This window comes from Pseudochaenichthys georgianus, chromosome 4 (assembly GCF_902827115.2).
Source record: "Pseudochaenichthys georgianus chromosome 4, fPseGeo1.2, whole genome shotgun sequence".
NCBI lineage: Eukaryota > Metazoa > Chordata > Actinopteri > Perciformes > Channichthyidae > Pseudochaenichthys > Pseudochaenichthys georgianus.
This window is the reverse complement of record NC_047506.1, coordinates 14,621,887-14,632,227: the sequence shown is the minus strand read 5'-3', so window position 1 is coordinate 14,632,227 and position 10,341 is coordinate 14,621,887. Positions and strand designations below refer to the sequence as shown.

The following is a 10,341-nucleotide window of genomic DNA, read 5'->3' as shown; positions in this document are numbered from 1 at the left end:
AGCACAAAAAGTACTATCAGCAAAATGTACTGAAAGTATAAATAGTCAAATTAGTCATTGTGCAGAAAAGTTGCCTTTGTGTGTATATATTATATTTATATATGTGACATTTCCAGAAAATATTGTTGCATCAGGTAGTATTTTACTGTTTTACAAACAAAGTTCTGGTTGACTTTTTTATAACATATTTGAATCATTTGACTCTCCCGTGACTTTAATAGTGCGTTCCCTAGTTTAACATTTAGAGATGCATTTTGTTAAACATGTTGTATAAATGTAGTGGAGTAAAATTACATTATTTCCTTTTGAGTGGAGTAGAAGTACAAAGTAGCATAACATGGGAAGTACCTCAAAATTGTACTTAAGTACAGTACTTGAGTAAGTTACTTCCCAGCTCTGGAGACTTTATGTCTAAACTCAAATGTGAATAATATTATTTTCATATAAAGAGGCTCCATTCATGAGTACACACTGACGGTGGGGTCATGAATTTATTCACGTGCCAATCTTTTTAACACATTCGTGGATTTATTAGCCAGTCCCAGTCCTCCTTTAATAATTACAGCCTGTTTACTTCTGTGGCCAGTAGTGCCCACTATTTCAAATGACTTGAATGTCCTGAGCAATACTCTATTCCCACCGTGGCCATTTTGAAATACATGTATTCACCTCTATTAAGGAGAAACAAGTTTTAATGCACACACATCTCAATGACATACATTTCATTCTTGGAGTTATATTGGAAAGTTGACATATGAAGTATAGCCTCACATATGTTGGAATTTTAAATCTGATATTGATATTGGTCAGGAAGATCAACACGTGTAGAAACATGCACAGTCTAAGTGTAAGAAATACAAATAAAGAAAAACATAATTTTAGTATGTCAGAAAATAGTTAAACAGGATAGCACCCTAGAGTCTCAAAGAGACACTTAAACCATCGATAAATACCAGATTACATTTGTTAAGGAGTTAAAGGTCACCTGATGCCCATCTGGAGCCACTGTGCCTGGCTCCTGAGCTTTTCTGTGTGAATCGGCCCGGGCCTTTTCCAGGAAGTCTGTGGTCTGCTGGCCTGTGGAGAAGCGAAGGGCCGCCGCTGGAGACGTTTCCCTCCATAAAAACACCATGTGAACAAACCCCGAGAGGGCCAAGCTCCATTAATGATGCTCGGCTGCCAGGGAGCAAACTGCAGAACAGACTCACGTTAACAAGTCCAGTGGTGACTGAAGTCTCCTTTACTTTAAACTAATAAAAAGAGAAATGGCATTCGGCTGAGATAAATTAACTTACTTATGCAAATAATACCAAGTCTAAATATTGCTACCAACAATTAGCACACAACCTTTGATTTGATCCACCTTAATATACAAAATAGTATAAGAAAACTTTACTGCAAGTAAAGTCTCAGTTTACTTGACTAACTGAAGATGTTTTGATACACTATAGTAAAATGTATAGGTGTGAAATCATTTAAGAGACGGATACATTGTGACATTATCTCTGTTCCCTTCCTACCAAGGTAGAACCTTCATTTACCTTTCTTTTTTTGTTTTGTTGTTGTTTGATACAGATGTAAGTCAAACAAGTTACAATAACATCAATACTCACCCTCAAATAAATAAGGACAGTGGTGGAAAGTAACCTAAAAAAACGTTCCAAATTAGCTCATCAAGCAACTGCACTAGTAAAAATGTTTCCCACATTAATCCATTAGTTATGACATAACTCATCTCATGGTGCAGTGTTCTACATTAAATACTAAAGTTAGTATTTGTATTATATTGTTGTCTTTTGATAAGCTACGGCCGCGAAATTGAGAGCCTTTTTCTGTCATTTCAAAGACGTGGCAGGACACAGTCAGAACTTCATCCTTTTGGGCTTCATCTCTTCATCACCTCTAAAAAGGTTCCACACTAGCAGAAACACCTCTCTGTTTAGGTATTAATGCTACACAGCACCGTGCTAATATTTACCCCGGCCGTGTTAACACTGAACAGAAAGGTTCCCATTTCACATTTTGGAGCAGCCTCGCTCTGTGTATCCAAACAGTTCTGCTTGCATTCAAAGCAGATGATGAATGGACCAAGTGCATGAATAGGTGCAGTGTTATGAGCAACCTTTCACACCACAATATCCCTCACCACACTCACACTGACAAGCAGGGGAAAGGTGGAGGCAGCTGAGGTGTTGGACAGCATGCAGTAATGCATCGCACCGTGCTCCTCCTTCACCAGGCTGCAGGTCTCCACCACTTGTTTAGTTTCTGTCCAGCCTGCCTTCCCAGAATTGTTTTTATTCTTCCATTTTGTGGAGACTCTCTCTCTGAGTGATGCTCTCCAGAGAGCCGTGCTCCACGCTGAGCCGTCAGTCTTTCCTTCAGGTCTCCCCAGCGCAGGAGGTCTGGGGTCCAGCTGCTCAGAGGATGGAAACCTCCTCTCTCTCTGAGCCAGCAGCCAGTTTGGACAGGGAAACCTAAAGGTCGGGGAAGTGACCTTTGTTACCAAGCAAGTACTGGACAGACCAGCTGGGAACATGATGTAAAATGACCAACACTATTCTCCTTCAAAGTCTGATGTGATGACACACTTAAAGAAGTCTGCTTATATTGTAGAATTGCCCTACTGTAAACAATTGAAAGATAAAAACTAGCAATGTATTGATACAACGTGCTTTATTGGAGGCAATATAAATCTATACATATTTAAATGTGATTTATTTTGATGTGAGCGCTTTGAAGTAAGTTTGAGAAAATAATGTCTTAACCAGTTACTTTGAATACCCCCCAGCTAACTTTCTATTTATATATTGTATTTTTATTAATATTTTTATGTAAATTCTACAAAAAACTTTTCATAGACCTTTCATAGAAATATTCATAGAAATAGATGGACTCAAATCCTATTCAAAGAGGTCCAGTGTAGTGAAATAGTGTGCATTGATCTGGAGTCACTTGACATGGAAGCTCTTGACATTTTCTTATAGTTATGTGAAATCATTGTTACATCCAGTCAAAGATAGTGAGCCACATGTGACAAATGTGTTATATTTGTTCACTAATATGATCAGGTTAGCACAGAGGTAGTGAATTAACATTGGTCATTCAAACAGTAATTTATTTCCACTGGCACTTGAGTCTGTCAAACATCTAATCTAAAACTAACTTCACTGCGGTCATCTTTTACTAGTTTGTTTCACTCATCAGCTGTGGAGCTCAGAGGCTGCTTGAAGGTACTGAATCTGTGCAGAGTTGTTCAAGGAGACGCTGCAGCGCTCCGACCTCCACCAGTCCTACCAGCTGCTGCTACAGCCAGCATTATATAACCCTTCAGACTGTTTGGACACCAGTCTCACGATCTGGGTGCAGATGGGCCGAGTGAACGTAAACACAGTAAACTGTAGTCACCAGGGCAGGGTCTGAGTAAACAGGCAGTGCATGTGGTAAAAGGACAGTGACCTCCTGAGGCTGTTGTTGTTTTAATGAACTCTACAAGGCTAAAGCTACCTGCTGCAAATAGACATGATCAATACTTCTACACTTTTTGCCAGCTGTATTAAGTATACAGTTTTATCTAAAACTGTGGCACAAATTCCATAAAAAAATTGTATTATGTGTTACTGCTGCAACTAACAATTATTATATAATATGTTTTTATCTGTCAATCTTTTTCTATTATTATTTGTAACACAAATAAAATCAAATTCAGACACACAATTCAAAATGTTGTGAGTAAAGGCTGAAAAAAGCTTTTTTTCTCTTAAAAAGTGTGGTTTAAAGTAGTCCATGAATGGACTATTTTAGTTCAGTGTTTGGCGCAGGAACAGAAACTGGTGATTTCCAGCTTTTTAGGCAGTGTGAAAGTTCACAAAAAGTAAACCTCCATAGGAATTCCTAAAAAGGAGTAAGTCAAGAAAATTGACATTTTTATATCAACGCTCTGCTTCCCAGTCTGCCCATTCCTCATAGGAGGTCTTTATCATGAAACTTTCAGAAATAAAACGAGCTGGAGGACAAAATCCACCCCCCCCCCCCCCCAGTTTGTTCAGCGTGACCCTCCATCCAGACGGGACAGAACAGTCTGCCCTGTCATGGACCAGCGGCGCATCACTCGCCTCCAGTGCAGCCAAAACCCCCGAGGCCTCGACCCCATCCGCAGGCCACACTCACCCCCAGCTGACCAATGAGCTCTCTGATGGGGGCGCTTGTTTGCTTTAACAGCGCTGCTGAACCCTCCATTCTTTCATTGACCGCTACAACCACAGACGGTGACTCCATGCTTTGCTCACACCAACCATCACCCTTCTCCTCTTCCTTTCTGATGTTGAGTTTGCGCGTGTACTGACAGACATTAGTCGCTGCTGATTGGCTGCCTGTCTTCGTCTCCTGTCCACAGCTTGGCCTGTGAGAACTGGATGCAAACATCGGCTTCTTGTTGCCTTCTATGGTGTTTCCAGTTGTACTTTTAAGGAAACTTGGGGCTACTTCTTTCACACTTCCTAAAAAGCACAAGTCCAATTTCAGAGGTTAAGGAAAGGGATTTGTAAGCAAAAAAGTGTAAAGGTTTGATTCCAATAATTATATCAGTTTCAGCTATGGTGGTGAACCGACTCATTTTGCCATAAATGTGTCAGCATAATGTACTTTACTCGCAATTAGATTAGGACTACTGTTTATGTTTTCTTTTTACTGTTTCATTTCTGATTTTATGTCAAGTGTATTTGAGCATTAGGAAGAGCGCTATACAAATCCAATGTATTATTATTATTATAAATACAGACTGAGGCTAGCATGTCTAAAACAAGGCTCTGAACTAGTTTGCCTGCGGCACCAAGTATGTTAAATGTGGGAGTCCCATAGGGCCATAGGCCTACCACATGCTTTGATTTAACAAAACATCAGAGAGCGTTGCAGGGTTCCTTGGTGTATAACTGATCGGTATCACGTGTGAGTTTACAAGGAATGGAAACAAAGGTATGAGGGAAGTCCACTCCATCACAGAAAAGTGTGTATGGTTTGAAAGTCTGAAGGATGAGACGTGGTCGGCATATTTTCCACACACACACACACACACACACACACACACACACACACACACACACACACACACACACACACACACACACACACACACACACACACACACACACACACACACACACACACACACACAGAGCTTCAGCAAACATCGACATCCCACCCATGGACGTGCGGGAAGTGAAGGCTGCAGCAGACCTCTTTTCATCTTAGCTGGAAAATAGCATGGAAACATAGAGATGAGGAGGAAAGGTGGGGGTATGTTGCAGTAAATCTCCACATTCCCTCCTGTGGAGACTACTCTGTGTTACGGTGTCTCCAGGAATGGGGTTCTAATAGAAAGTTCATCGCTCAGCTCATCTCTATATTTAGGATGTGTAAAATCACACGTGGAGGAATGCATTCAGCAGATGCTTCTTCCTCACAGGATCACACGCTGAGTGATAAGAATTATGGATTTGGTCGTCAAGGTCAAAGTGGAAACGGACGTCAGTGGAGTGTGTTCTGTGTTGCAACCATAGATGACCAGGATGAGGAAAGATTTGGTTTAATGTTGTTAAACAGTTCTCCATGACCAAGAATGTGGGAATGTGAAGGGAGGAGTTGATTAGACTAAGTGTCTGGCCAACATGAACATACGCTGTTCACTGATGGGAGTGGACGATCACTTACTAAGTTACTTCACAGCACAGACATTTTTTCCACCAGTTTTACGCATTAAAAATCCAACATCACATTTCATGCTGAAAACAACTGCCTGCCTGTGTTATCATTTCATGAATGCTTTCCAAACCACATTTCCAGGTGACGCTTCATTTACCAAATATAATCACACTTAGACTTGGAAAAATTGACACTCGGAGATGATAAAGTTGATTTTGGGTTAAAGGCCAAAAACCACAAGAAGTACATTGCAGCAGCAGCTGCTGAGATTACAAGGTGAATTTTAGGATTGAAAATGTACCTTAGGATGGATTTTAAGATGTATAACATTCATAAAAGAATGTTGCTTAAGTTTCCATTAAGCTGAGGCTCAGGAGGTAGAGTGGCTTCAACCAATCGGAGGGCCGTTGGCACGAACCCCCAGCATTTGCAGTTGTCTGAGCAAGATACTGAACCCAACATTGTTCCCGATTACATGAATGTACGAGTGTGTGTACATGTGTATCTCTCCTCGTCGTGGGACATGTATTGTGGTTAAGAAAAAGCGCTATATAAATTCAGTCCATTCATTTTAATCATCCGCATAAATATGTCATGCCATAAATATATATTAATACATTTTGTACAGATATCCTAAAAAGGTATTTCATTAATAATAAAACTTCAAAAAAAATCTGTGTATAATCTCTCATAAAAATGCCATACAGTAATAATGAAATGTAACATTTAAGATGCCATTAAAACAAATCCGTGTCTGGAACGCCAAACTAAACAAAAAAAGTTTCTTAATAAAGAATGGAAAACGTAATAGTACATCGTGAACAATGAAAAGCCTTCATAAAATAATTGTTTATTATGTAGTATTTTAATAAAATGTCCCAAAAGTGTCATAGATATGGCATAGTATGCATTTGTATAGTATTGGAATACATCAACAATGTTAGTTTCAGTAGAAAGAAAGTCTCAATTTTAACTGAACCAATCTTTAGCAAATAAAATAACAAAAAACAGATAACGTTTCCGTCCTGATCTGCCCAAAAGGTTTGTCGTTTGTAATATTTTTTCTGACTTGACCTTCTAGACACCCAGAAGTGTTCCCTCCCCCGTTGCCACCCACAGTTGTTTAGTGTTTGACCGTGGACTCGCTCGCTGTGAGAGACAGACAGACGGCTGGGCGGCTGCTGAGTGCTGAGAATGTAAACCAGTCTAAATGTATGGGATTAGAGAAATTCCCTCATGGCACGCCTGGTGAAATAAACAGACACTCACCAGCTTCCAATATATATCATTTTTTTATTGTACGGACAGAAAATTATACAATTTGAGGGTGTAAAACATTCCCTGTCTGGATAATGAGGCGGCAGAACAGGAAAGAAACGTGTAAAAGAGGAAGTGAAGCGGGGATGAAGAGCTGGATGCACAGAGGGAGATGCTGGACCAACATGCTGACACCCCACTTCTCCCGATGCCTGAGGAGAGGAACACATGCCGTGAGAGGTGATTCACAAACTAGTAAATACAAAACCAAATACACAATTAGGATTACATGTCAGAAGCAGTGACATCATGGCTGTATGCTGACATTCGTGATATTAACGTCACCTTTTTTTTACATCCTAAACAGTCATACCAGATAAAAGCATAACTAAATGAATGATGCAACTGAGAGTAATTGCCACAAAACATCAGACAACCGAGTTTATCATAGCAGAAAAAGCTCAAGTGGAAACAATGGCTCACAAAAGCGCATGTGCATCTTTTCCTACGTGATATCTTGTGAAAACTCTTTCCCTTTCTTTCTTGTCCCAAGTTCAACACACTCTACATATCAGTTGTTTGAGATGTGCAGGTGCCACACACACACACACACACACACACACACACACACACACACACACACACACACACACACACACACACACACACACACACACACACACACACACACACACACACACACACACACACACACACACACACACACACACACACACACACACACACACACACACACACACACACACACACACACACACACACACACACACACACACACACACACACACACACACACACACACACACACACACACACACACACACACGTGGGGGCTTACGGGCCAGAAATCAGTCATTCAAATAATATTTGCTCAAATGTACTGTGACTCATCCCATGTATATAAATACATAGCAATACATTCATCAAACTTGCGACCTAATAATACAACTTGGTCACATTCACCGCTGCTTTCTCTGGCAAACACACAGTCAGCTGACCGTGATGCCGCAGTGTTTACTGTGTCACACAGCACTTGAACCTCATTAAGAAGTGACAGAGTATGCAAGGAGGCCCTAATTTGGTCATTGACACCTCATTGGTCTCATCAACAGTGAGCTCGTACATGGGGTGCAGGCAGCAACACGTCCAACACAAACACCATCAGCCTCCAGGAGTCATTAAGCATCAGATCAGAGACGCCCTGCCCTCTGAGCGGCTGTTTGGAGACGGGTTTACATTCCTCCACCAGTGACGTGTGAAACTATGCTATGCTCAGGAACAACAGCTCACACCTGCATTGTGTTTTATTACACAACATTACTTAGAAACCTGAGATCTTTAATGTATTTATTGTCAAAGCATTTCATATATTCATTGCTATCGGGATGTTAAGAGCATTCCATGGAATATAACAAAAAGTGTTTCCGAAGTGAATTACCTACCATACCTTGAACGGGGGTTGGACAGAGCGACGGAGAAACTGTTGAATATCAGCAGACACTTCACTTTGCTGAAGTTATGAATGAATAACAAGAGTTTAGGAATGCATACCGTTGCCGTGAGAGCACTCCTACTCGTCGATGTACTCGAAGGGCTCGGGGGGCTCTGGTTCCTGCTCCTCCTCCTCGATTTTGGGGCCGTGAGCGGAGACGGGCTCCACCAGCTCCTCCTCTTCCTCACTGGTGTCCTTCATGATGATGATCCCGCCTGTGTTGAGCTGGTGACAGACAGGAGGAAAGTCAGCCAATAGCATCCAGCGAAAGGGTTCAGAGCCATCATTGGCTGATGGACATTAGAAAATGTAAAGTGCACTGTATCTGTTTATACATCACTCTTCACTGCTGGAAGGGATGTTTATGTAAAAGCTAGAAAGAAATTAAAATCAGTTATAACCAGAACATGAACTTCAATGAAGCTGCACACTAAATTATTAGAGAGAAAACGTGTCAAAACCTTTAGAAATTCCTCTGAGGCCCCGGCCACACGAGGACGAAAACGGCCATTTGCGTTACTGTTTAGTGTCATATAGACCGTTCGGCCACACGAGGACGACCGAATACGGCACTAAACGACTGCGGAAACGATAACGGGTCCCAAGGTGGATAGAACGGCATACGCAACGCTCTGGGGGGTCCAACGGCTCCGTGTGTACTAGGGATGCCAGTGATTATTCGATTATTTGTTACAGTCTCCATCATCGAATATTATTTTTAAAAATCGATTTTATTTATATATTTTTTCATTATTATTTATGTTTTTGTTTTTTTTCTGGCTTAGTTTCAACCAAAATATAGACTAATGCTAATAATAGTAATATATTAATACAGGGTGTATGCAGGAATCCTGAAGTCAAATGTAATACCTTTTAAGACCTTTTTTAAGACCCTTTCCATACATTTTAAGACCTCATCGCAACTTCGAGTTCTAACCGGTTACATTGGCGACACACTTGACCTCACATGTACTATATTGATTGTAAGATAGCACAACTAAACAGAGTGCAGACAGACTACTGAAGCCTCCTCTCCACATGAACTTCACCCTCTCTGTGAAGGTCAGGGTTAATGCAGTATGCTGCTTTGTTGCTTCTGTACTCCGTGCTCTTTCATTCCAGTAAAACTCCTCAGAAACCAGTAGAAACCAGTATTTGACCAATAAACAAAACAATTGACAAAACTTTGAACTATGAAATATATGAAACTTCATGAGCTTCAGCGGGGTAATGCCATATAGGAGCTCCCTCACAAATACCCAGGGGTTAAATTGGGCTGGGCTGTCCGGGGCTAAGCCCGGCACAGAGGACGATGCTCTGACGTCATCACCCTCACACATTTGTCATATGTTTACAAAAAACGATAAATATGTTAAGACTTTTCTCGTTCTTAATATAGACTATATTTAGGGTCGATATGTGTTGACCTTACTTTAAAATAGCAGATCTCTGTGACCGGATATAGTTTGGCTTAGACCCCGGCCCTACGAGGACGCAGACAGGAAAACGCATACGCAAAAAAGTCTTCCGTTCACACGCATTCGATTCATTAACGTGTCCGTTCACACTAGACCGCTGGAAATGCTGGACACGCTGTAGTACATATGCCAGGCCTGTAAGTGGCGCTGCTGCCGCCACAAAATACACCAAAAGCAGCGAAGAAGACCCCGGAGCATGGTCGCCCTTCTGTTTATTCTCCGCGGTGGACGGCGTGTTCTCCTGCTGTATGTCTCTCCGGTAGTCCACCAGCAGATAAAACCCCCCCCAGAGCGGAGCAAGGCAACGCAACTTCAAATAAGAAGCAGCATGTTATGGCACGCTATGCATGGGGCCGCCTTGAGGGGGTTTCCCGACATGTTGTTTCAGTAAAG

The 10,341-nt window shown here is 41.4% G+C and overlaps 1 protein-coding gene across 1 annotated transcript in view; it reads right to left on the bottom strand.

Annotated features, from left to right (window-relative positions):
* Window positions 1-6,973: 6,973 nt before the first annotated feature.
* Window positions 6,974-10,341, bottom strand: part of psmd1 (proteasome 26S subunit, non-ATPase 1) — a 52,485-nt gene continuing 49,117 nt past the window's right edge. The window contains exons 24-25 of the mRNA XM_034080818.2: window positions 8,530-8,695; window positions 6,974-7,169 (exon numbers count right to left, since the gene is read on the bottom strand). Coding sequence (XP_033936709.1) covers window positions 8,549-8,695 — 147 coding nt within the window. The 3' untranslated portion in view covers window positions 6,974-7,169; window positions 8,530-8,548. The remainder of the gene's footprint in view (window positions 7,170-8,529; window positions 8,696-10,341) is intronic.